This window comes from Mirounga leonina, unplaced genomic scaffold (genome assembly GCF_011800145.1).
Source record: "Mirounga leonina isolate KUSES-001 unplaced genomic scaffold, KU_Mleo_1.0 Mir_128, whole genome shotgun sequence".
NCBI lineage: Eukaryota > Metazoa > Chordata > Mammalia > Carnivora > Phocidae > Mirounga > Mirounga leonina.
This window is the reverse complement of record NW_023270320.1, coordinates 5895710-5923363: the sequence shown is the minus strand read 5'-3', so window position 1 is coordinate 5923363 and position 27654 is coordinate 5895710. Positions and strand designations below refer to the sequence as shown.

The following is a 27654-nucleotide window of genomic DNA, read 5'->3' as shown; positions in this document are numbered from 1 at the left end:
CTGCAGTTGGCGGCGAAGTTGGCGGCGTCTCGAGCAACGCCCTTTAGCCGGCTTTCCCGGCGGCCGGGACCCGAGGCAGGGCTCCCCACCACCCGCCCGCCCCTCCGCGCCTCCGCGCCTCCGCCCCTCCCTTCCTCCCCCGCCCCGCCGCCTCCTCCCCGCCCAGGGTCCGGGTCGAGCCGGCGCGCCGCAGAGCACGGGCGGGCGCAGCCGGGGCGCCGAGCTCCGAGCCATGGGAGGCTCGCACTCTCAGAGCCCGCGGGGCCGGGAACCGGCCGGGGACAGGCCCCCGACAGCCCGAGAGAGCGCGTGAGTCCCGAGCCCTCCCCGGGGCCGCCGTTCGGGGTTTTGCGTGCCAGCCCGGCTGCGAGCGCACGGCGCCTGTCCCGCGGGGGCTGGGAAGCCGGGGCTCCCGCCCGCGCCCGCGCCCGCGCCCGCGGGGGCCGGGGGCTCCGGGGTGGGCCTGGTGGGACGTCCCGCTCCGAGCCTGGCCCTGCGGGGCTCCGGGGCGCCCGGCCACGACCCCACCGCGACAGAGTCGCGCCCAGGCGGGGCCGCTGCCCTGCGCCCGTTCACGCTGCGCGGGTGGGAGAAGGGGACCCCGAGTTTTCCGGAACTCGTCCAAGCAGGAAAACACACGTGTCCTAAAGGGCTCTGAAGTATTCGCGAGACAGCTATTTGCAGGGAGGTGTAGATATTAGAAAGGAGCTCGCGTCTCCGGTATTTGGCCCGTGTTGGCTTTCGGAGTGCAGGAATTTGGATGCAGTGCTTGCTGCTCATAAGAACTCCCTCTCTTGTTTGCTCCGAGGGTTTCATGATGATCTCAGAAAAAGGGCTGTATTGTAGCAGCAGCAATTAGGCTTTTGTTCTGGGACGACAACAGTTGGGGACACCAAGTAACTGAAATGCAAGCTGCGAAGGAACATTTTTAGAGAACGTGATTTAGAGCAAGTTAGCCGCACGGTTTGAGAAGTGGCCATGCTTCTCGCCAGAGAGGATGCGTTGGTAACTACTTGAGAACCCAAACAATCGTTAAGCTTTTAATTTAAAATAATTTTCGAGCGTGTGTGTATCTTGGAGGTGAGGTCATGTTGAGGATCCATACTGTATTTTAATTCAGCCAATGACAAAGTTATTTCATTTGAGAAAGATACATTTAGGCTTCACATATAGCAGCCTGGGCCCTGGGAGGGCTTTTTGGTCGTCTTTTTGAGGCAAAGTAGCTTTCTGAATTTCCAAATGATAGGAATGTTAGTAATGCCTCCTGATGTTTATGATCACTAAACTTAATTCAGGAAGCTTATTGATCATATGGAAGGCTGAGAATTATCCAGCATGTAAAATGTGCAAAACACTTAAATACTCTTATTTAATCACCAAGAATATCGAGGTAGTTTCTATCATTGCCCTCATTTTACTGATGAGAAAACTGAAGGACAGAGAGATTAAGTGACTTGTCCAAGGTCACACAGCTAGAAAGTGGTGGACTCAGGTTGTCTGACTCCAGAGCTCTTGCAGCAGCTACCTCCCACCGGAGAGTTGGGGGCTATCTTAGGAAGCCAACTTCTGTCTCGGCTGGCAGAATACATCTCACTTTTTTAAATTCTTCCTGAATAAAGGAGGAATCTGAATTAGCAATGCTTAGTACCTACTAAGAGGAAATTGCCAAAGTCAATTTAACCTTTTAAAAAGCAAACACAAGCAGCAGTGTAACATTGAGATGAAGTTAAGAGTTTTGGAAACACAGGGCGCCTGGGTGGCTCAGATGGTTAAGCGTCTGCCTTTGGCACAGGTCATGATCCCAGGGTCCAGGGATCGAGTCCCGCATTGGGCTCCCCGCTCAGTGGGGAGCCTGCTTCTCCCTCTGCCTCTCTCTCTCTCTCTCTGTCTGTCATGAATAAATAAATAAGATCTTTAAAAAAAAAAAGTTTTGGAAGCACAGAGCCCTGGGTTTAATTCTAGGCTCTGCTCCTTAACAGCTGGAGATCTTTTATCTGTTCCTTAACCTCTCTGTGTCTGTTTCCTTATTTGTAAAATGGGAGTGAAAACAATGTCCACTTCACAGGCTGTTCTGAAGATGACATAAGATGGGGTATATATGAAAGACAAGTTACAGTTTTATCTCTGAGCAATATATTGTTTTAGCCAAGGGTAAAAGTTGACTACTTAATCTTTGTGAACATGTGGCAGGGTTTACTGTGTAATTTGAAAGTAAATATGGAGTCATTCACTGATAGCATGCTGAACTCAGTGCTTTCTGTGTAAGGTTCAGTGGTTAGGGTGAGGAATTTGATTCCCAGTTGTTAGATTAACCAATGGCTTAGCTGTAGATAGAGGATCTCTCTCTCAATGAGGTTCTTACACGGACCTTAGACATTTAACAAAGCTGGCCTAAATATGATCAACATAAAAGCCCATCTTTGATCTTCACCTGGGAATACAGCCCAGAGACGCCCTTCCCTACTCAATTGAATACATTAAGGAGCACAGAAACTCCTGTAGGCAGTGATAGGATTATTTGGTCTCAGAGTGTGCAGACTCTGCTTACGGAGTCAACCCTACAAACCACTTGGCGTGCACCAGGTCAAGGACTAGAAATATGAGATTCCGCGCCTGTAATATGAAAAGCTAAAAGTATGCCCTTTATCCAAGCCCTGCCTTACTTGGATGTAGAAGCTACAAGTCTCTCCAGGGTCTGAGAAAGTGGGAATTCATTGTTAATGTCACCCGACTGCAGATTTCCTGCCGGACATACGGCTGTCGTGGATAACACTGACCTCAAGGAAGTTCTCCTACTCAAGCCTTTTTAGTTGCGTTTTCAAAATCTATTGTTCCTTAAAAAAATAAATACATGAAAATCTCACAAGGAAAGCATTACTACGGACATTTGTCTTTTGAGGGAGAAATTATGTTTCAGGATGGTCACAATTTATATTTCAGAATAATTTAATCAAGTACTAAAATTAACCAGATAAATCTCTCGTAGCAGAGCTCTGTTGTGAAATATAAAGAGGTATGGATGTACATGAAAAGAAATGTCTGATTTTTTTTTTTTTACCCAGTTCCTGTGCACAGTCTGGGTGAAGAAATGTCCGATTTTAAGATAATGCTCACTATTATTAAAAATTGTAGCTGTCTATCTTCCCCAAACCCAAGGAAACAAAATTGCTGGCTTTGGTAAGAAGTAGGGGAAATTTCACTTCATTTCTTTAGAGAGGCTGTACAATATGGTGATTAGGAGCAGAAGCTGCAAAGTGAGGCAGACTTGGGTTGGCATTCCAGCTGGATAGCTTGCTGGCTTAGTTTGGGAAGCCTCGGAAAATAATCACTTAATTCTTCGGTTGGGCAGAATTTCTACATCTTTAAAATGGCAATAATCGTGTGGTACCTGGGTGAATCAGTCGGTTGAGTGGCCACTCTTGATTTTGGCTCAGGTGGTGATCTCAGGGTTGTGAGATCAAGCCCAGAGTCGGCTTGAGATTCTCTCCCTCTGCAACACCTCCCCCCACCCCCCACCGCCAGCCCTGCTTGTGTGCATGCATGGGCTTGCAAACAAATCTTTAAAAAATAAATAATTAAATACCTAAAATAACAGTAGTCATAACTACTTTTTGAAGTGGTGTATATTAGTGCAGGGCGTGATACTTGCTGACGGCTCAATACCTGAGTTATTATAATGTTTATATGTAAATGCACCTATAAACCAGATGCTATGCTGGGCTCTTTGGAATATATATGTATATATATATTTTTTAATATTTCATTTATTTGACAGAGAGAGACACAGAGAGAGAGGGAATACAAGCAGGGGGAGTAGGAGAGGGAGAAGCAGGCTTCCCTCAGAGCAGGGAGCCTGATGTGGGGCTCGATCCCAGGACGCTGGGATCATGACCTGAGCCGAAGGCAGACGCTTAATGACTGAGCCACCCAGGCGCCCCAAGGGATATATATTTTTGAAGAAGGCAGGGTCTTTTCTGAAGGGAAGGTTGACTTGTGTCCTAATTCAGCAAGGCCTCTTAGAGAAGAAGCAAGGCAATAACTTCTTTGAGTTAATTGTTTTTTCCTCAGTTAATTTACATTTTCCAGAAAGATGCACTATCCAGAGGACGGACGTGTGTTTGGGAATATGGCAGTTTGGTGAGATGTTTGAAATCACTGATTCCTTAGGTGGTTAGTTTTGGCAGTGTGCCCAGGGTGGGTTTTCTAAGAGCAAAAAATAATTTGTGGAGAGATTTGAAGAATGACATAAACGGAGCCTATTATTCATTAGGGAATAAGGTGTGCAACTAATTCATCTACAGCTTGTTGAGCTTGTCTGCCTGGAATGCAAGATATGCACCTGCTGTCAATTCTTATTAAATTTCTAGACCAATCTTTGTTCGCATTTGGAATATATCATAATGGAATAGGACAGTAGCAATGTCAGGAGGAGTTTCTGAGGTCTGGAGTGGTTTTGGCATGTACTTTTCTTATCATGTGAATTAGATGCAGGTTCTACAAGGTTCTAGTGAACTGCAAAATCAGCAACAATTAAACTCAAGTGCCTCTTGATGGGCAAGCCACTGTGGGACAGATGTCCCTGACCTGAAAAGGAAGCACTGACTTTGAGGTTTTAGACACAGGGAAACATGACTCAAAATTAGTAAATTTGGGGAATAATATTTCTGAAACCCATTGCAATTTTTATTGTCATTAAAAACACTTAAGTTCCTAGTTGCTATAGAAATTTTTTAAATGCCCATGTTTAAATGGCTCCGTCTCCAGTGAAGCCAGCACAAAAGGAAATGGTTTGAATTGCAAGACCAGGGGGCTTATTTGTGTATATATGTTGAGTTTAGCTGTCACAACTTCTAGACCATGAGGGTAGTTCAGATAGTAAAAAGGTTAATAAGGGAAGAAAAATACCTCTCTGAAAATCATTAGAAGGTAAAGTAGTTGCTCTCTCAAGGATTGAAACTCTAAGAAGGTTCAGGTATAGTTTTGTTCCATAATTTCTTCCCTCTTTTCGATTCAGTGACCAACTGTGCCTCGCCCCCACTTCCACCCCACAGCTTCTCCCAGCTGGTACATGTTTCAGTATAAGAAAAGAAGGGGCACCTGGGTGGCTCAGTTGGTTAAGCGTCCAACTTTTGATTTTGGCTTAGCTCGTGATCTTGGGGATCCAGCCCCAAGTTGGGCTCTGAGCTCAGCTAGGAGTTTGCTTGAAGAGTCTCTCCCTCTGACCCTCTTCCTGTGCCCATGCTGTCTCTGTCTCTCTAAAATAAAATAAAGAAATCTTTAAAAAATCAAGAAGAGAAAAGGAAAAAAGGCAGAGCATGGCTGCTGGTGTCCTGAGCTACCAAAGTAGATTATCTAATGTCTGAGTTGGTTTGTAGGCAGAGTGGGCTGCCGGGTGCATGAATTTGTTAACCCAAGGTCAGGAGATTAACTGGTTGCATCCAAATGGCCACAGAACGTGGAGGCCCATCTTCTGAGGAAGCTCAGGCAGACTCTCGTGGGATGTTTTTTCTTTTTTTCTTGTGGTGAAATACACGTAACATAAAATTCACCATTTAAATCATCTTTAAGTGGGGCGCCTGGGTGGCTCAGTTGGTTAGGCGACTGCCTTCGGCTCAGGTCATGATCCTGGAGTCCCGGGATCGAGTCCCGCATTGGGCTCCCTGCTCAGCGGGGAGTCTGCTTCTCCCTCTCCCACTCCCCCCTCTTGTGCCCTTTCTCTCTCTCAAATAAATAAATAAAATCTTTAAAAAATAAATAAATAAATAAATAAATAAATCATCTTTAAGTGTACACTTAAAATGAAGTGTCGTTACGTACATTCACAATGTTGTATGACCATCACAATATCCATTTCCAGGACTTTTTTGGCATCCCAAACAGAAACTCTGCACCCATTAAGCAATAACTCCTCATCTTCCCCTCCCCTAGCCACTAGTAACCTTTATTCTGGTTTCTGTCTCTATCTGCCTATTCTGGGTCCCTCTGGTAACTGGAAGCATACAATATTTGTTCTTTGGTGTCTGGCTCACTTAACTCAGCATCACGTCCTCAAGGTTCATCCCTGTTGTAGCATGTATCGGAATTCATTCCTTTTTATGGCTGGGTATTACTCCAGTGTATGTATCCACCCCATTCTATTTATCCATTCGTCTGTTGATGGGCACTTGGGTTGCCTCCACCTTTTGGCTATTGTGAATAATTCTGCTCTGCAGGTTGGTGTACAAGTATCTGTTTGAGGCTCTACTTTCAGTTCTTTGGGGTATATGCCCAGGAGCAGAATTGCTGGGTCATATGGTAACTCTATGTTTAACTTTTTGAGGAACCATCAAACGGTTTTCCCCAGGACTTCATCATTTTACATTCCCACCAGCAATGCATGAGGATTCCAGTTTCTGCCTATCCGTCCAACACTTTTTTTTTTTTGCTTCTTTTTTAACTAATATCTAGCCTAATGGGTGTGAAGTGGCATCTCATTCCGTTTTGATTTGCACTTCCCCAGTGATCAGTGATGTTGATGGTCCTTTCATGTGCTCATCCACCATTTGTATGTCTCCTTTGGAGGAATGTCTGTTCAAGTCCTTTGCCCAGCTTTAGATTAGGGTGTTTGTTTTGTTGTTGAGTTATAGGTGTTCTTTAGATATCCTGGATATTAATCCCTCATCAGATTTGTGGTTTTAAATTTTTTCTCCCATTCTGTGGGTTGCCTTTTTACTCTGTTGATAGCATCCTTTGATGCACAAAGGCTCTTAGTTTTGATGAAGTCCAATTTGTCTACTCTTTATTGTGCTGCCTCTGCTTTGGTGTCATATCCAAGAAATTATTGCAAGACCCAATGTCATGAAGATTTTGCCCTGTGTCTTATTCTAGGAGTTTTATAGTTTTAGCTCTTAAGTTCAGGTCTTGTATCCATTTTGATAGTAAGTTTTGCATCTGGTGTAAGGTCAGGCCTCCTTCATTCTTTTGCACGTGGGTCCAGTTTTTCTGGCACCATTTGTTGAAAAGACTATACTTTCCGCACTGAATGGTTTTGGTACCCTTGTTGAAAACCAACTGACCATATATGTGAGGTTTTATTTCTGGGCTCTCTATTGTGTTCGAGTCACCTATATGTCTATCTTTATGGTAGTGCCACACTGTTTAGATTACTGTAACTTTGTAGTAAGTTTGAAATCAGAAAGTATGAGTCCTTCAGATTTTTTTTTTCAAGACTGTTTTGGCTGTTTGGGGTTTCTTGAGGTGGGGTGTATGTATGTGTTTGTGTGTGTGTGTGTGTGTGTGTTAATCTCTCTCTGTCTCTCTCTCTCTCTGTGGCTTTTTCTTCTTGGCTGGTGACAGTCAGCCAGCCTTGCATGAGAATGCTAGACTGCCTTCAAGTGGCAATGTGTCCCCAAAATGCTCCTTCTCTGCCCTCCCTGCTTCCCCACCAGCAACCAGACTTTTCACCCCAAGATATCCGCTGAGAACCTGCCCTGAGCCAGACACTTAGGCACCAAGTATCCAAAGAGCACCTTGATATGGACAGGAGCCCCCAAGAGGCAGGCAGAAAAGTAGAATCACTGTGAAGTTTAAAGGTCCTGAGAGAGGAGCATCAGAGAGCCCACCTGTTCCCCGAGAAGAAACTGAGTCTGGAAGGAGTCTTGAAGGAGGAGTGAGTTGCCAGGTGAGGGGGTCAGGGAAGGGGCAGTCCAGGTGAAAGAAAAGCCTGTATGAGGCATGTCCTGTGGTGTCAGGGGCTTGCCATTTCTGGGGAGTGGTGAGGATTTGGGGGTAAGGTGGATGTGGAATGGACTGGGGGGATTGGGAAGCGGTGAGTCTGGAGAACTGGATAAAGGCTGGGTGATGAGGTCTTTGTGGCTATGTGTGAGTTTGGACTTAATTTTAGGAACCACAGATGGAAGTTTTCAGCTGAGGGGTTGGCCAAAACACCATGGCAGCCCTGGACAAAACTAGAGAGAAGTATTCTTGCAGAGTAACTCAACCAAATGGTGGGGGGTCCAGTAAACCACAACTTCCTATGATTCTCCCCAGCACCTCACTGCCTACCCCAGGCAACGCATCCAGGGGACTAGAGTTTCCCTTTTCAACCCCTTACCTTGTCTTCATTTCTATTTATTAGCTATTCAGTAGCATATATAAACATTTCCATTTTTCTGATTTTCCAAAAATTTTTTTAATCTAAATTCAATTAGCCAATGTATAGTAATTCATTAGTTTTTGATATAATGTTCAATCAAGTTGTGTATAACACCCAGTGCTCATCATATCAGGTATCCTCCTTAATGCCCATCACCCAGTTACCCCATCCCCCCCACCCATGATTTTCCAAATTTTCTATGAGAGGCATATATTCCTTTTATAATCATGAAGTATATAAACATTTGAAAATTTAGAAAACCCAGACTATGAAGAAAATAAATCATTCATAATCTCATTACCCAGTGATGACTGTTAATATCTTGGTACATTTTATTGCTGTCTCTTTTTTTCCAGGAAATATATTTTTCAAAAGTGGGGTTATACTATGTTGTACATTCTGATTTTTTGACTTAATGTTTTTTGTTTTGTTTTTTGTTTTTAAAGATTTTATTTATTTATTTGACAGAGAGAGAGCGAGAGCAGGAACACAAGCAGGGGGAGTGGGAGAGGGAGAAGCAGGCTTCCCGCTGAGCAGGGAGCCCGATGTGGGACTCGATCCCAGGATCCTGGGATCATGACCTGAGCCGAAGGCAGACGCTTAACGACTGAGCCACCCAGGCGCCCTGACTTAATGTTTTTAACATTTCTCTGTATCATTATACTGAGATGGTACATTATCTACATGTACCATAGTTTATTCAATTTTTTCCTAAATGTTTTACATTTAGGTTGGTAACTGTTCTTGCGCATGTAAATAACACAGTTAATAAATATCCTTATAATTCTTTGTACATCTCTGGTTAATAACTTAGGATACTTTCCTAGAAGTTTAATTACAGGATCAAAGAATGTGAACATTCTGAATGTTTTGTTATATATATTTTATATATATATATTACTACATATTGTCAAATTATCCCCCCCAAACTAGTACCAGTTACACTCCTCCCCCACCCCCCAGCAGTATAGCATCCTTTCCAATGCTAGGCACTATCATTTTGAATCTTTGCCAGTTTGGTAAGAAAAAAAATAATAATCTTGGTTTAATTTTTGTGCCCATTATCAGAGTGAACTTTTTTCCATATATTATTAGCCAAGTGTAATTTTTAATTTATTTCTGTCGGCCAATTTGTACTGAAATATTAATTTTTTCATATTTATTTGGGCTCTTTATATGATGAGGTCAGCTAACATCTATTGAGCACTTGCTACGTGCTAGGAAAATGTTAATGTCTTAACATACATTAACTTATATGATTCTCAAAATAGCCCTATTAAGTAGGTACGATTTTAAATTCCTATTTTATACATGAGGAAATGGGCACAGAGAGATTAAACAACTTGCCCAAGGGCTCACAGCTAATGAGTGACAAAACTGAGATTTAAACCTAGACAGTCTGAATCTGGAGACCTATGTGCCTAGCTGTTGTGTCATACAGATCTAATAACCCTGGTCCACCATTTTTTTGTTGTTTTGAAGGGGAGGTATTTTTTAAAGATTTGTTTATTTGAGAGAGAGAGAGAGAGAGAATCTCAAGCAGACTCCCTGCTGAGCACAGAGCCCAACTCTGTGGGTCTCACGACCCGGAGATCATGACCTGAGCCAAAACCAAGAGTCTGATGCTTAACCAGCTGAGCTACCCAGGTGCCCCAAGGGGGAGGTATTTTCTAAATTAACTTTTTATTTTAGAACAATTTTAGATTTACAGAAAAATTCAGACTTACTGAGAGTTCCTGTCGATGCCACACACAGTCTCCCTATTATCACCATCTCATATTATATAGTATTTGTTACAATTCACGAAACTGTCACTGATATATTAACTGAAGTCTATACTTTATCCAGATTTACTTAGTTTTTATCTGATATCCTTTTTCCTTTTTATATAAATTATTTTTATTGTGTGAAAATGTCGTAATTCATGCTGATTAAGAATAAAAATGTAGCATGTAACAAAATAGGCGTCTACTTATTAAAAGCAACCTGGGGGACGCTTGGGTGGCTTATTCAGTTAAGTGTCTGGCTTCCTCTTAGGTCATGATCCCAGGATCCTGGGATCGAGTCCCTTGCTCACCAGGAAGACTGCTGCTCCCCCTGCTTGTGCGCTTGCTTTCTTACAAATAAATAAAATCTTTAAAATGAATGAATGAATGCATGCAATCTGGACTTATAGCCTTTTTCTGTTACAGAGTCCCATCCAGAATACCACATTACATTTAGTAGTTCTGTTACTTTTTAATATAAATAAACCTATCATGTTTTCCTCTAGGGTTTCTTCCTCTGCTTTTATGCTTAGTTAAGTTCTTCCCTATCCCAGGATAAGATAACTTTTTTCTTCTAGTTGTTTTATGACTTCCTTTTCTTTATAATAAGCCATTTACTCTATCTGAAATTTCTAGAAACAGTAGTGTAAGGTGAGGCTCTTTTTTTTTTTTTCCCCAAAAAAGCTAGCCAGTTACTCCAGTACTAGTCTTTTTTTTTTTTTTTTTAAGATTTTATTTATTTATCTGACAGAGAGACACAGCCAGAGAGGGAACACAAGCAGGGGGAGTGGGAGAAGGAGAAGCAGGCTTCCTACAGAGCAGGGAGCCCGATGTGGGGCTCGATGCGGGGCTGGATCCCAGGACCCTGGGATCATGACCTGAGCCAAAGGCAGACGCTTAACAACTGAGCCACCCAGGCGCCCCTATCCAGTACTAGTCTTAAGTACAGACAGTCCTTGATTTACTATGGTTTGACTTACAGTTTTTCAACTTGAGGATGGTGTGAAAGCCACACTCATCCAGTAGAAACCAGACTTGGAGTTTTGAGTTTTGGTCCTTTCCCGGGCTAGCCGTAGGCAGGATGCTCCTCTTGGGGGTTGGTGGGGAGTGGCAGGTCGCCACAGGCCTCGGTCAGCCCCGCGGTCTCGAGGGTGGACACCCACACACTGACCACCGTTCTGTTTCTGTCAGTACAGTGTTCAGTCAGTCACAGGAGACGTTCAGCGCTTTATTATGAAGCAGGCTTTGTGTTAGGTGATTTTGCCCAACTGTAGGCGAATGTAAGTGTTCGGAGCATGTTTAAGGTTGGCTAGGCTAAGCCCTGATGTCCAGTAGGTTAGGTGTATTAAGTGCATTTCTGACTTCTGATATTTTCAGCTTATAATGGGTTTATCAGGACATAACCCCATTGTAAATCAAGGAAAAACTGCATTAAATAATCCCTCTCTTCCTGCAGATTGTAATAGCATTTTAAAAATTGAGTATTATAACCTCTCTTTCCTTCTGTTTAACACTTGTTGGTTTTTCTCTTTCCATTCTTATCCATTCGATGAATATCAACTGACTGCCTTCTTGTGTTCAGGCCCTGTGAACATTATGTATTATTTATGTAGGAATTTACATGAGCAGAGAAAAGCATTTTTAAATGTTTAAAATCTGAGTATTCATTTATAATTTGGGGGGCAAGACATTTGCCGGAGAATCAGATGAGTGGAGGTGACTTCGGGAATGGAGGGGGAATGGAGGAGCTTGGGAAAAAAGAATACTCATAATTAAGCTTTTTTCATAGATTTTACACTGACGTAGGTCAATCTGCGGTTCATTTGAAGGTTTCATTTTAAACAGTTTAGCTTCCTGGGGGCGCCTGGGTGGCTCAGTCGTTAAGCGTCTGCCTTCGGCTCAGGTCATGATTCCAGGTCCTGGGATCAAGCCCCGCGTCGGGCTCCCTGCTCCGTGCTCCCTCTCCCACTCCCCCTGCTTGTGTTCCTGCTCTCGCTGTCTCTTTCTCTGTCAAATAAATAAATAAAATCTTTAAAATAAAAAAATAAAAATAAATATAAATATAAATAAATAAACAAATAAACAAACAAACAAACAGTTTAGCTTCCTGTATGGAAACAGTGGTGCCTTCAAATAGTGTCAGGTCATCTGCATGCTCTGCCATGCTTACACTTTCCTTGGACAGTCTAGACTTTATATTTCATGATAATATGATATAAAGTCCTTGCAGATTTATATAAGGGATGGCCAATGATTAACCACTATTCTCTGCTCATCCTTTATCTGCCAGCTCTTCTACCTGTAGAGACTTGGTAACTCTGGAGAGTAAGAGAGTTCCTCATGCTGACATTTCTTCATTTTCAGAATTCTCACTGTTAAGGATACTGTGGATATAAGTTTTTTTGCCTGTACATACTACAGTTTTGCCTTGACTAATCTTATGGTATGCCTGCTGCAAATGCTATTAATAACAATTGTAGGCAAAAGAAATTATATTTGACTTGCTTAAATTTAGGGCTATTACATAGAAACTTTGGAGTCATGTCTATTTTCTGAAAGCAGGCTAGTTCTGTTTCTAATATAACCCATACTTTTGTCTCCTACCGCATTTCCCCATGAAAGCCTGACAGCGTGGTATGTCACTGGTAAGGATGAGAGCCCCTAGGAATCTTACAAAGATGCTGTGCTGTAGAGCACCAGCTCTTAAAACTCCTTTGGATCACAGATCCCTTGATAATTATGATAAAACATAACGTAAGTCTATGAAAAATGTAGACTCTTTCCAAATGAAAATACACACACACACACAATATATATATATAAAAGTTAGGAGTGTCAGGGATCCTGAAGCCAATGCGTTATCTTGTTTAACCTTTTCCTAGACCTGGGGCACTTGGGTGGCTCAGTCAGTTGAGTGTCCGACTCTTGGTTTCAGCTCAGGTCATGATTTCAGGGTCGTGGGATCATGATCTCAGGGTCGTGGGATCAAGCTCCATGTTGGGCTCCACACTCAGGGGGAGTCTGCTTGAGATTCTCTCTCTCCCTCTGCCCTTCCCCCTGCTTTCGTGTACTCCCTCTTTAGAATAAATAAATATTTTTTAAAAAATCCTTTCCTAGACCCTGTGAAGTAGATATTATTATCTCAATTTTACAGATAAATAAACTGACGCCTGGACAAAGTTAAGAAACCTGGACAAAGTTAAGAGCTAGTAAATAGTAGAGCTGGGATTCAGGTCTAATGCATCTGGCTGAAGCAGAAGAAACAAAAGTACCAGTCATTTCCAGAGTCGATCGGCCACATAGGCAACTCATTAACCAGCAGAGGCTTCTGTTTATCTGCTAGAAAATAAATTTTTATGGCTTGTTCCCTAGTGATAACATGGTTTCAGCAAAGTAAATGTTTGAGAAACATTGTCCAGCCCATTCTGGTGATAAATACCCATATAGTCTATTGCATTTACATAGAGCAGATAGAATGCTTTTCCTGGGTTTCTTTGCAGAATTATTTTTGTCTGTGAGTCTTGCTTTCCTAACAACTGCAAAATGTTATGTTTCTATGGCTACATCAAAATTGTTTTAAATAGGGTTTAAGGGGAAAAAACTAGAAAGGCTTGGACATGAAGTAATGGTGGGAAGATGACTGACATTTTACCTGCCAGACATCACTTTTTAAGCATTTCTCTGAGTCCTGGCCCTTCCCCCATCCCTTCCTTTGCTTTCGCAAACCTGTGCATCCACTGGTTCCATGTGTGTGAAGCCACGATTCCTAGTACAAGTCCAGTGGCCCGTAGTGATGGCATTTGGGAACACAAGTCAAGTTCTGAAGAACTTGGGCCACCTTTACAGTTGGTACCTGAAGTGGTTGTTAACAGGTTCCCTTGAGAGTAAGATTAGAACTAATAGATGGGTCCAAATTTCCAAAAGTAACTGACAATAGCGGGGACGAAGAGAGAGAGAGTAGGACGGTGTGGAGCTGGCATCTTTCACAGGCTTCTCGACGGGTAGAAGGCGCTGTTCTCCAGTCCTCCCACTAGGGGGCGCCATCCGCCATCCGCTTAGTTCTTGGTGGAGGTTGGTCTGAGGTGGACCATTTCTTCGGGCGACTCCTTTGCTGGGTGGGATAAAATGAGAGTCATCTGATACCAACTCACAGTACATGTCAGAGAAAGGAAAACAGGGAACCAAGGAGATCGAAATTGAATTTTTTGATACTTCTCTTTCCTTCTGCTGGCTGGGATCCTACCTCTCATGGGTGTGTTTTCTTCACCCCAAATCACATAGGTAGGTTTTGAGCCTACTTTTTGTGGCTTCTGAGAATTGGAAGTCTTCTCCCTTCTTCATGTGTTGTTCATTGGTGTGCAAGGGTTGAATTGCAGGATAAACACCCTGTGTTGGACGCGGAGGGGACTCATGGTGACTTTTTGTATTTATGGAAATACAAACCTTGAAGAAATTCTTTTTTTTTTTTTTAAAGATTTTATTTATTTATTTGACAGAGAGAGAGATAGTGAGAGAGGGAACACAAGCAGGGGGAGTGGGAGAGGGAGAAGCAGGCCTCCCGCGGAGCAGGGAGCCCGATGCGGGGCTCGATCCCAGGACCCTGGGATCATGACCTGAGCCGAAGGCAGACACTTAACGACTGAGCCACCCAGGCACCCCAGAAATTCTCTTTAAAAAATACTTGTTGATTGAATGTGTGATAGAACTTCTGGCGCCCCCTGGTGGCTGCTGTAGCTCCTGGCTGGCAAATCTGTACAGTAGAGGGTTTTATTCGCAGAGAGAAGGGAAACCCCGTGCTTCCCCCACCCAGCAGGATACCAGTTCTTCTAACAAGAGTGGGTTAGCCCAGCTTTTGAGACATGTTCTTCAGAGACCAAAACCCAAACAAAACCAAATCCAAACTTGACTGGCGCTTTGGTCTCTTTTTCTCAGGCTTTGTTTCCCTAGGCCTACACTTTTGTTGTTGTTGTTGTTAAGATTTTATTTACTTATTTGACAGAGAGATAGAGAGAGAGAACAAGTACACAGAGAGGCAGGCAGAGGGAGAGGGAGAAGCAGGCTCCCCGCTGAGCAGGGAGCCCGATGCGGGGCTCGATCCCAGGACCCGGGGATCACGACCTGAGTCGAAGGCAGACGCTTAACCGACTGAGCCACCCAGGCGCCCCAAGTGGAAGTTGTTTTTATACCCCTGATGATTGTCTGTCTTGTTTGATTGATTCCATACCCCTGTCATGAATGAGTGGTCAGTGGGGTTGGGGCTTGTGTCGGGACTGAGGTGTTTGCGGGGTGTGTATGCCCATGTATGTGCGTGAACATGTGTGTGTATGACTGTGTGTAGGGATGTGTGTGTGTGTGTCCATGTGTGTGTCTCTGTGTGTGCACCATATGTGTGTGAGGTGTGGGGGGGGATATGGTATGTGTGGGACGATGAGTGGGAAAATGTATGGTATGTGTGATTCTGTGGCACATGGTGCTCATGACTGTGTGTAGGGGTGTGGGGGGTGTATGTGGGTCTCTGTGTGTGAGGTGTGTGTGTGTGTGCCGAACAAGGGCCTGTGCAGCCGGCCCTGATTTTCCCACACATCCTTCCTCCCAGAGCTGCGACAGTCGCAGACATAGAGAAGTCAGATGCCTGTGGTTCCCCCTGCTGAGCTGAAGAGCTGTATTCAGGGCTGTCTGTGTGTCTTGAATAGAGTATGTATGAATACTCTAGCTCGTGTTCTGTACAAAGCAGAGAGTTTTTTTGATGCTCCATTATTTATCAGCATGAAAATAGCTCCCCAGGAGCAGAATAATCTTGAGAGGAGCACAGACTTGGGCTCACATTCCTCTTTTGCAATCAGTAACATCACCACGCTCCGGGTTTCCCTCCCTCCCTCCCTCCCTCTTTTCTTCCTCTCCCCCGCACTTTTCCTCTTAACGCATTTGAAAACCCTCTGTGGAAGCTGAATCATGTTGTTTCCTTTTTTGGTCGTACTTGAGCTTTCCTCTACTTTCATCAGGCGGAGGCTCGGGATGCGTGAAACAAATCCTTTCCTTGCATTATGCTGTCTGTAATGTGCCTGTTTTGTATGTCGATCTCAGAGAGAATAAGCAGTTCCTTTGGCCTGCCTTGCCCATGCTGAGAGGCGCTCAATAGATGTTTTTGAATGAACGGATTTAATTAAAGTGTAGGTACTAAAGATAAAACAATACTGGATCTCTTATTTGAGGGGAAAAAAATCAACAGCCACAGGGAGAAAAGACAGATTCCAGCATGAGACAGTTTAATAATATCCGAGTGTTAGGGAGTTTCTTTAAATGTGGCCCTCGGTGGTGCCGGCGAGGGATTCTGGGAACATCTGAGGCCACTTTTTACCCAACAGATGTATCAGGAGCCCTGGAATGAGGCTGAAGAATGTTACCGCACAAACTCCGCATATCCATTCCTGGCACCCACCAGCCTGGGAAATGTGTCTACCAGCTGTCATTACTTGAGGCTTACAGAGCTTCTTAAATAAAGGGATTGTTGAACCAAGAGGCCAGTGACTAATGAAAATGCCCATCATTTGGCTTATCCCAGTGCAGAGACACATTTGTGCACATACTGTCCGCTGATATCACCCTGGATGCCTGCTGAATACACTGCAGATATCATGGTAAAGGCCACTTCTCCTACAGGGAGCTCCTATGGGCAGCTTTTAGCCTGTCTCCCTCCCTCAAGATGCTGGATTTTCTTCAGAATCCTGTCAGAGGGCCCAGGTTTGATACAGGAAATAGGAGAGGTAGTGGTGACAAAGTTTAGAGAGGTTGTCAGGAGATGCAAGTTGGATGGGTTTGGGTCATGTGGCCTTTGCAGAACCAAGTGTGTGTGTGGGGGGGGTAGTCAGGGAGGTGGGTGTGGAATGTAGTGTTGAGTCAGGCCTGATTCACTCTCCCACCCCTGCATTGGGAGCCGGATACGCAAACCACAAGCCCTGAGAGTGGGAGGGGGTGGCTCCTCAAAGAAAATGTGACTTTTGCTCAGAGAACGGGTTAACGGGGCTCGGCCGACAAGAACAGGGAATACCTCTTACAGGTATCACGTGGTACCATTGTGAGGTAGGAACTGGTGATGCAGTGGGCTCCCGGGTCCTATCGAGGTAATTCAGAATATTTTGAATGAAAGGAAACAGTGAAATTCAGTCCACAAATACCATTTTGTGGAGGAAATGTGGAATTTGCTGTTGATCAAAAAGCTTTTTTGTCTCTAGTTTGGAGATTAGAGACACATTTCCTGTGTAGAGAGTGAGGGTCTGCAGTGTGGCTGGAGGACACACAGAGGCTGCCCCCACCCCCAGAGTTTCTAATTCGTAGGTTCACTTTAAGGCAAAGGACTTAAACGCTCCATTTCCCAAAGAAAGAAGGAAAGGAAGGGAGTCAGCCAATGGCTCAATAAATACATTAAAGGATGTTCAGACTTCCTTTAGCAATCAAATGTGTTCAAATGAAACCAACAATGGTGTGTCATTTCCACCTACTTGCCGTAGTTTTAGACGCACTGAACTCAGTGTTGATTAAGGTTGAGGGAGAAGCTGTCTCGTACACCGTCATTTAAAAAGGTAAATTAGTACAGCCTTTCTGGAGGGCAGTTTTGCTATATGTATGCAAATATTAAAATGTGTTTTTTTGTTTTGTTTTGTTGTTTTGTTTTTTGTTTTCAAGATTTTATTTATTTATTTGACTGAGAGAGACAGCGAGAGAGGGAACACAAGCAGGGGTGTGGGAGAGGGAGAAGCAGGCTTCCCGCAGAGCAGGGAGCCTGATGCGGGGCTCGATCCCAGGACTCTGGGATCATGATCTGAGCCGAAGGCAGACGCTTAACGACTGAGCCACCCAGGTGCCCCCAGAATTTATTTTTCTAGTAAGTTCCCTGGTGATGTTGATGCTGTTGGTCCAGGGCAACACTTTGAGAGCTGCTTTAGAGAAAACCATAGTGGTTGATAGAACTTCCTTAATGACTTGCTACTATTGACACTTTTTTTTTTTTTAAGTTTTTATTTATTTATTTGACAGAGAGAGACACAGTGAGAGTGGGAACACAGGCAGGGGGAGTGGGAGAGGGAGAAGCAGGCTCCCCACCGAGTAGGGAGCCCGACGTGGGACTTGATCCCAGTACTCCGGGACCATGACCCGAGCCGAAGGCAGACGCCCAACGACTGAACCACCCAGGCGCCCCTAAAATGTGTTTGTTTTGACACTACAATCCCATTTCTAGACCCTTAAGAAATCATTGTGTGTGAAAAGATCCATGCGTAGGGTTATTCATCACAGTTTCACTTATAATGAGGAACAGTGAACCCCCTAAATGTCCCTCCATGGAGAACAAATGATGTAAATGTTGGTAGACACCGAAAGGCTTATAACTGCAAGTAAGCGACAGAGCAGAACACTTGGGCTCTACGGGGTCAGGAAGGGCACTGGTTTCATATCCTGGTCCCCACTTCCTCCCCTGGGGAGCAGAGCTCCTGCTGAAAACAGAAGTAGGGATTAAGTCCTCACCTCTAGCAGAGGGTGGTATGCTCTTTAAATCCCATTTGTGTAAAAACTATCTGTCTGTCTGCCTATCTATCCATGCTCATAATTACATGCTTGTATATTTTTAAGAGGAGTATTTGGAAGTTTTTGTCTATTCAGTCATCAAATACTATCAGCAGACAGAGCAAGGTAGGCAAGGTGCTTTGTGTTCATGGAGCCACTTCTAGTCGGGAAGGACAGATAATAATTAGAAAAAATAGAAATAATTTGATGCCAGATGTAAAAAGTGCTTTGACAAAGATAAAAACAGGGTATATTGTTCACCAACATTTTAACAGTGGCTGTTTATCAAAAGCACAACTATGGGTGAGTCTTCCCTTCGTCTTTGTTCTTTTCTGTGTCATCAAAAACTCACCTTTTCGGGCACCTGGGTGGCTCAGTTGGTTAAGCGACTGCCTTCAGCTCAGGTCATGATCCTGGAGTCCCAGGATCGAGTCCCGCATCGGGCTTCCTGCTCGGCAGGGAGTCTGCTTCTCCCTCTGACCCTCCCCCCTCTCATGCTCTCTCTATCTCATTCTCTCTCAAATAAATGAATAAAATCTTTAAAAAAAAAAACTCACCTTTTCAAAGATCATGATCCAGCAGGGCCCCCAGACAACTTGTGCCTTTTCTACTCCACCAACATTACCTGGACAGTTCTGCCCCCGACTTGCTTCGCTTTAGCTACACTTGCTCTGAAGCAGAGGCTCCTGTTCTCTCTACCAGGATCCTGTCACCCCAACACTTCCCACATCCATCCCTCAGGCCTCAGCCTGTCCCCTTCCTTATTTATCTCCACTGACCACCGCCTCCCTTGGCCTTTGCCTTGCCCCTGCGCTTTTCTGATAAAGCATACTCCACAGTTTGTAAGTTACATATTTATTTCTTTGCTTCCTAAACTCACTAATGTGCAAGCTCCCTGTGGACAAGAACTGGATTTGGTTTGTCAGTTGTAAAATCTGTGGAACGACTGAATGAAAGAATGAACATGTGTATTATTTTTCCCTTAAAGGTATTTAAAATACTTTTAAGACAAAGCACAATGTTTTTTTTGTAAAGAAATTCTTTGCTTTATAAAACAGTTCAAGTTGCTTTTTAGGATGAGGTGGTGGGCTCCAGGTTGGGCATGGAGCCTACTGAAAAAAATAAAAATAAAATGAGGCAAATGTTGGGGAGGGGTGGAGTTTTATCTCTATTATACATACCAGGTGTGTATATCCATTAGGGTTGGGGAGAAAGCCTAGAATTTATACTTCCTGCCAGAAAGGTGTAAGTCCTAGACATACAAACTTTGGTGCCTGACTGCACCTTGGGCAATCCCTAATGTCTCAGGGACTCATGTGATCATCTGAAAACAAGGATATTCAGCCCAGTGATCTTTGGTCCTTTCCATTTAAAAATTCCTGTGGTTCTGTGAGATCTCGGGTGGATGCTTAGGTTTGGAGTCACTGACTTATCATTTGTTCAGAAAATGATTTGAAGCAAACACATGCTACTCCGTAGTTGTCTATGCCTTGGCAAAAGGAAGTGGAAAATCCATATAGTATTACCACATCTTATATGATGAGGTACTGAGAAGGACAGTAAGGATAACCTTACTTATGGCACTTCTATAAGATAATACAACAAAATAACTGACTATGAGTCCGTATGAAAACAGTTTCTAAAAAAATATCTTATGGGTGAGAATCGGAAATAACACCAGGTGGTGTTAAAGGCAAAGAACAATAGTGATTAATTTCTTTATAGGATGTGGGTCAATTATGACTTTAGCCTATGAATTGGCAAAATACTCATATTTATTATATAGTATTTCTGGATTTATCATATTATTTTCAAGAAATATTCGAGAAGAATTCAAGAAGAGAATATTCTCTCAAAGATTATATCCTTCATACAATATCCAAATCCATTCTGCCTGGAAGACTGAGTATTGACTCCCTCTTCCCTTCAGCTTTGTCGTCCACACGTGTCATCTTTAAAGACACCACTGCCTAATTTCCAGAAAGGCGGTATTACAGCTCAGGTCATTGCAGTTGGGGGAAGGGTGGGCTCAGTCCTGCTTTCAGGATAGTTAGACCACGTCATCCACGTGGCAGGCTTGAGTCTCACGGCTGGGCAATTTTCTGGCTTTAAGAAAAAGACACCACTGTGATATAAGATGCATTTTTTTTTTAAGATTTTATTTATTTATTCATGAGAGACAGAGAGAGAGAGAGAGAGGCAGAGGGAGAAGCAGGCTCCCAGGGAGCAGGGAGCCCGATGCGGGACTCGATCCCAGGACCCTGAGATCATGACCTGAGCCGAAGGCAGATGCTTAACGACTGAGCCACCCAGGCGCCCTAAGATGCATTTTTGAAAGAACCAAAATGTCGTCTTTCTCACAATGATGTGGAATGACATTTAAGGCAGGCTCTTCCCATATTGCCATCTAGGGGAATTGAAGATGCTAAAACACCCCAAAAGAAGTTGTATTGTGAAGGAAGCATGAGGCTGCTTATCACCAAGGGACTCGGCGGTGCCGCAGCATAAAGGTAGACTTTTAGTTCTCTCTTACGTAACAGTCCTCGGGTGTGTTGGTCTAGGGCAGCAGGCCGCTCTGCTCCTGAGGTCAGCCGGGTGTGACTCCATCCATCTGTTCTTCCATCTCCCAAGTGTGGTCCTCGTCCACACCGTAGAAGCTGGCCCAGCACCAGCCCACAACATGGGGCAAGCACAGCAGTTTTCTTTTTAAAAACATCACCCCCTAGGGGCGCCTGGGTGGCTCAGTCGTTAAGCATCTGCCTTCGGCTCAGGTCATGGTCCCAGGGTCCTGGGATCTAGCCCCACATCGGGCTCCCCGCTCAGCGGGAAGCCTGCTTATCCCTCTCCCACCTCTCTCGCTATGTCTCTGTCATAAATAAAAATAAAATCTTTAAAACAAAAACAAGAAAAAAAATGTCACCCCAAAGTCATACCTGCCACCTGGCTCACTTCCCCCAGGCCAGAACTAAGTCACAAGACCACGCCTGCCTGCAGAAAGGGCAGGGAAATGTGGCCTCTACTGGGTGGCCATGTGCCCCGTGGAAACTCAGGGGGCTCTTTTACCAGAAGAGATAAGGAAATAATGGCCAGGGGAGGAAGTTAGACTCTGCTGTGGTGGTTGTGGAAGTCCAAAGAATAAGGGTGCAGAAGGCACATGATGCTAGAGAAGTGTTACAGGTTTTTTTTTATTTATCATCATTAAAATAGTATGTGTGTGTGTGTTTACACTTGTACAGAAGCAAAAGAACCATGAGTTATGCTTCACACTTTGTATAGGAGATAACTTTTGACATTTTTTTTTTTAAGATTTTATTTATTTGACAGAGAGAGAGACAGCGAGAGAGGGAACACAAGCAGGGGGAGTGGGAGAGGGAGAAGCAGGCTCCCCGCGGAGCATGGAACCAGACGTGGGGCTCAATCCCAGGACCCTGGGATCATGACCTGAGCCGAAGGCAGACACTTAACGACTGAACCACCCAGGAGCCCCAACTTTTGACATTTTTTCAAGCTTCCAACAGTTAAAATTTTTCATTGCCTTTTGGAAGATAGAGGAGGGCAATGCGACGCCTTCCTTCAATATATCCATATTTTCACTCACCAAGTTGAGGCTTTGCTGGACACTCCAGAGCCACAAGGATCTCTTTTGCCCTCTGGGCAGAGTTGAATTTACCATGAAGCAAATGCAGCTTAAACTTCAGGACCCCTCACTTGGATAGGCCCCCTCCAGGGTCTCCAGAAGGGCCCTAGCATTGTATTCACAAGATCCTTTTGTAGTTTTCTTAGAGAGCTCCCCAGATTCTTAAGCTTCCTGCCGTACAGAACCAGGCCTCGGCAACGTGTGCCATGCCTCCATCCACCACTGAGCCCCACCACTGTTCCCACTTTTTCCCAGATGGGAAGAGGCTCCCACCTAGTATAGTAGTTCTCCTTTACCCACCAGAGATAAACCCCCAGTGGATGCCTAAACCACAGATAGTACCAAATCCTATATACACTATGTTTTTTCCTATACATACCTATGATTTGGTTTAATTTATCTATTAGGTACAGTAAGAGATTAACAACAATAATTAACCATAAAATAGAACTATTATAACACCATACTGTAATGAAAGTTATTGAATGTGGTCTTTCTTTCAAAATGTCTTATTGTACTGCACTCATCCTTCTTCTTGTGATGATGTGAGATGGTAAAATGCCTACTTGATGAGAAGAAGCAAGGTGAATGAGGTCCACATTGGGACCCCCGCTTTAGGCTGCTCTTGACCTTCTGACAGTGTGTGAGGAGAATCATCAGCATCCAGACCCTGGTTGATTGCAGGGAACTGAAATTACAAAAAGGGACATGGCGACTAAGGGAGGACTCCTGGAGTCCGGGGTACCTCATCAACATGGTTTCTTGGAAGAAACCACTCTAAAAGGGAGGTACCCCAAAAGGAGAGCATCCCAAAGAGACATTAGAACTGATTTTTTTTGCCCCTTCCACATAAAGCTCACCTTTGATATCCTGGCCCAATTTTGTATGTCCTTGCTCATGTGTATCAGTAGGAAGTCCCTGGGAAAATCTTTTTTTTTTTTTTTTTTTTTAAAGATTTTTATTTTATTTATTCATGAGAGACAGAGAGAAACAGAGGGAGAAGCAGGCTCCCAAGGAGCGGGAAGCCCGACGCGGGACTCGATCCCAGGACCCTGGGATCATGACCTGAGCCGAAGGCAGACGCTTAACCATCTGAGCCACCCAGGCGCCCCCTGGGAAAATCTTTTTGATGGCACCTTGGCTCCCCAGGCAAATGCCTCCTTGGAATGAGGGTGTCACTTAGATTAGACCACAGGCTACCCACTAGTACCCATGGCCCCACCATGCTGCATGTCATCCAAGCTTGCCGCTTCTTGTGTTGATCTCTGGCAGGTTTGGGTTCTCCGTGTAAGGGCCCTTTCGGTTAGAACTTCCCTATAACTGTTGGAGGAAGAGAACCTGTTGGTTCCACTTTCAGATTCAGAAATTAATTTTTAATCAGCCTAAAGCATTGTTTCTGGGGTGGAACTTGATGGTATATGGGGACAAAGTGGGGAGAGATGGGTGCAAATACACAACACATAATTTTGCGTATAATTTCAGAGTGGTCACAATCTTTGAAACCCCTCTTGCTAAGCCCCTACTCTACAAGTTGAAAATGTAGTCAACTTGACCTGTTTTGTTTAGAAAAGGCCATACTAATACCTTCCTCATAATAATACCCTCCAATACTGTGGGGCCAAAGGGTGCGGATTAGAGGAGATAATTCACGTCAAGAGCGCTTAGCACAGTGTCTGACACATAGTATGTAGTTATAATTGCTCATTTCTGCTGGAGTTTTGATGATCTTTTTTTTTAATTTAATTTTTAAAGATTTTATTTATTCATTTGAGACACAGAGATACAGAGAGAGAGCGAGCATGAGCAGGGGGGGAGGCAGAGGGAGAGGGAGAAGCAGGCTCCCCGCTAAGCCAGGAGCCCCACGTGTGGCTCGATCCCAGGACCCTGGAATCATGACCCGAGCCGAAGGCAGACGCTCAACCATCTGAGCCACCCAGGCGCCCCTGGGGTTTTGATGATCTTGACGATTTTCATGAGTTCCTTAGGTAATAACAATATTAGCTTTTGGTTGCTATTATTTTCCCCAGCCTGTCGTTTGCCTTTTAATATGAAGGCAAACATTTATTAGCTTTATTCTTCTTATGTAGCCAAATCTGCAATCTTTATTTTGTGTGTGATTTCATTAATTACTGGAAAGATTGGACAGTCATCCTTCTGACAGAGCTTTGACAGATTCTGTTGCTTCTGGATTGTTTTCTCCCCCTGGCTTGATTCTTATTATTTAGCATTCTAATCCATCTGGATTTATCTTGGTATATGCTCTGGGGTAGAGGTTTAACTTAATCTTTTTCTCCATTGCCAACCACTTATTCCGCAACCACTTATTAAATAACCTTCCCCTCCCCACTGTATTATAACATCTTCTTTATCATATAATACATTCCTATGTTTTGTAAGTGTCTTTTTCTTGGCTTTCCATTCTGTTTCACAGAACAAGGATATGCCTATTTTGGCATTAATGTGTCTTAATATCTTGTAGACCTAATCCCCTTCTCGACTCTCTCTTTTTTAAAGAATCTAAAATATGCTCACTTGTTTATTTTTCTAAATAAACTTTTGGAAAATATTGACAAATCCCAAGAAAAAAATCCTAGGAATTTGATTGAGATTGCATTAGATTTATTAATTAGTTGGGTAGTATTGCCATCTTTAAATATTTAGTTTTACCAACTTGAAACATTGTGATGTCTTTTCGCTTATTCAGCTAGTTGGTTAGCTGATATTTATTAGTGATGAAAATGAGCAATGTGTTAACATTTGTAGTTTTTGTTTTGTTTTGTTTTGTTTTTTTATTTGAGAGAGAGAGAATGAGAGACAGCATGAGAGGGAGGAGGGTCAGAGGGAGAAGCAGACTCCCTGCCGAGCAGGGAGCCCGATGCGGGACTCGATGCGGGACTCGATGCGGGACTCGATGCGGGACTCGATGCGGGACTCGATCCCGCGACTCCAGGATCATGACCTGAGCCGAAGGCAGTCGCTTAACCAACTGAGCCACCCAGGCGCCCCTTAACATTTGTAGTTTTAAAACAATTTTAACATACTTAAAAAGACAGGTTTCCCTTCTCCCCACTTTGTACTATAACAGAGCAGTAAAAGGACATATTTTCCTTCAATTTTCACACACATGTGGTTTCAGAACCCAAACACAGGAAGATTTAACAGTCACGAAGAATTACTGTCATGAAATCCCCCCCAACTGAGGATTTAAGTAGAGTGGGTGTCCCAGTTATTTTGGAAATCTTTTTGTGGTTTTATTCTTTCTCTGGGTGGACATTCCCCACCCCCCAAACCTCCCTCCTAACTGCTCCCCCCATCTCTGCTGTCCTTTCCAAATGCCATCCCAATCTGTTATATTCCAAGTTCTTAGTGACAATATTTCATAAATTGAAAATGGGGTCATGTATTTATAAATAGAATGGGTAGAATATTTGCTCTCAGGATGATCTCAGAAAACCTGGGTCATGTGATCAATGTTGCTTTAGTGTTCCAGGTGTATTATTAGGGAAATTTATTCTGGAGGTAGAATAGAGGAGAGGGAATAAAATGGCTGCAGGAGAAGGAGTATTATTCTATTTCAATTTCCTAAATTCTTTCATCCTCTTTAACTCAAGCCTTAGATTCTACCCACTGTCTAACCATGGTGAATGTCGATCTCTCAGATTTGGAGTAATAGTCTTATTACTTAAATTAAGTAATTCATAAACTTAAATTCATAAACAACTGAGAAACTTAAATTCATAAACAACTGAGAAAGGGTTTCAGATGGTTTTCTTGTCTGAGGCTTAACATGTAATGCTGCCTGATTCAGAGGGCCCACTTTTCTTAATGCCTAATCTCCTGAAAAGGAATATAAGTTCAACAGAAAAATACAAGGGCACCTGGGTGGCTCAGTCGGTTAAGCGTCTGCCTTCAGCTCAGGTCATGGTCCCAGGGTCCTGGGATGGAGCCCGAATCGTGCTCCCTGCCCAGCAGTGAGTCTGTTTCTCCCTACCACCCCTCTGCCTGCTTGTGCGTTCTCTCTCTCTCTCTCAAATAAACAAAATCTTAAAATAAAAAATAGAAGAACACAAAATGTGCTAAATCAATAACAATAATTTTACAAGATCGTCTACCTGCTTAACAGGCTCTGTAATTGCAATAATGCTGTTTAGCTGGAAAAACCACTTATGTCTCCTGGAATGGAAAATATTTCTAAATTTAAAGATAGTTCACTGCTTTAATTGGATCTTTTGTGTTTATTTTTGGCTTGTTTTCAACTTTGGATTTGTGGTCGTTGGTGGGAAGAATTAGGGATAATATTGGGGTTATTTTCCTCACTTAGCATGAACAGACTGACCTATTTCTATTTCTGTCCTTCGTACTCAACAGCTATTTCTCTAATACTCCTACATCCCAGGGTAGAGTTAAAGTGAACTTTCTCATAATGTCAATAAACATACAGTCATGGTGTCTGATGGGGACGGGAGAGAACTTCACAGAACTGGCTCTTAAATGACACTAGTTCAGTGTAAACATCATAAAATAGATTTATTTTTTTTCCCACCTCCCACTGAAAGCTGACACAGTATAACTCCACTATGTGGCAGTTCTGCTGTAAGTCTGATCTTAACCCAGGCTGAATGGCATACTTTCTGGGTAAGTCAAACTTTACTTTTGTGATATAGAACAAAATAAATCAGAGGGTCGACTTGACAAGAATTGTTCACCAGAGCAAAGCCTGGACAAGGGTCTCTGAGAGGCCCTCGGTGGGGAGCTTGGCCAAGTCTTTAAAGGATGCAATCTAGATCCCTTTTAATCTTTCTGGAGCTCTGAAAGAGTATTAACCATGGACATAAATCTGGCTCTTCTCTTAAAAAATTAGAAAGGAGGCTCTCTTTATGATACAATTTTCAGCGCAAATGCATTGTACAAATTCTGATTTGGGTGTGTTTGGGTAGTGGAGGGAAGACTGTAATTCTACAGGTGATTGTAGCCTATAGGTAAGAATCACATCTGATCTCACAAAGTTAAGACTGTAATGTTAACATATTTGAATAGGTCAGATGCCCTTATTGGCCATGTTGTCTTGTGCAGACATCGGCCTGTTGTTGCCTGGTTAGACTGAGGTTGGCCAGGAAAGCAGACCTTCTGCTGGTGCGGGGCAGGGGGTGGGGGGGGAGGGGGGCGGGGGGCGGGGGGCGGGCGGGGAGCTAGGTATTCTTAGCTGTGGCTTTCATGCCAGCTAAGCAGGAAGTGGGGACTGCAGCAGCACTCTGTTGAGAGGAGTGTCTAGCTGACGGAATGGCAAGCTACCCAGTGGCCTCGAGGACATTCTGCTTTCTTCCAGTCTGATATAGCACCAAAGGTACCAACAGACTAGCGTTCTAGATTCAGTCCCGGCGCCAAATAGCTGTATGACTTCAGACAGGTGGTTGCCCTTTCTGCTTCAGCTACCTCACCTGCAAACTGAGAATGAGAAGACCTGCCCCACTACTGAAGAGAATGATTATAAGGATTGGATGAATCTTTATTGATAATAGGGTACTGTTAAGTCATTATGTCTTAGGGACCTCCCAAGG

General features: G+C 43.7%; 1 protein-coding gene across 5 annotated transcripts in view; it reads left to right on the top strand.

Annotated features, from left to right (window-relative positions):
- Window positions 1-27654, top strand: part of TACC1 (transforming acidic coiled-coil containing protein 1) — a 119152-nt gene that overhangs the window by 28654 nt on the left and 62844 nt on the right. For 2 of the 5 annotated variants that reach the window (XM_035004002.1, XM_035004000.1), the window contains exon 1: window positions 202-309. The exons of 2 other annotated variants lie outside the window; for them this stretch is intronic. In XM_035004002.1, coding sequence (XP_034859893.1) covers window positions 233-309 — 77 coding nt within the window. In that variant the 5' untranslated portion in view covers window positions 202-232. Of the gene's footprint in view, window positions 1-201; window positions 310-27654 lie in introns of those variants that run through there. One more of the 5 variants, XM_035004006.1, reaches the window with a different exon arrangement.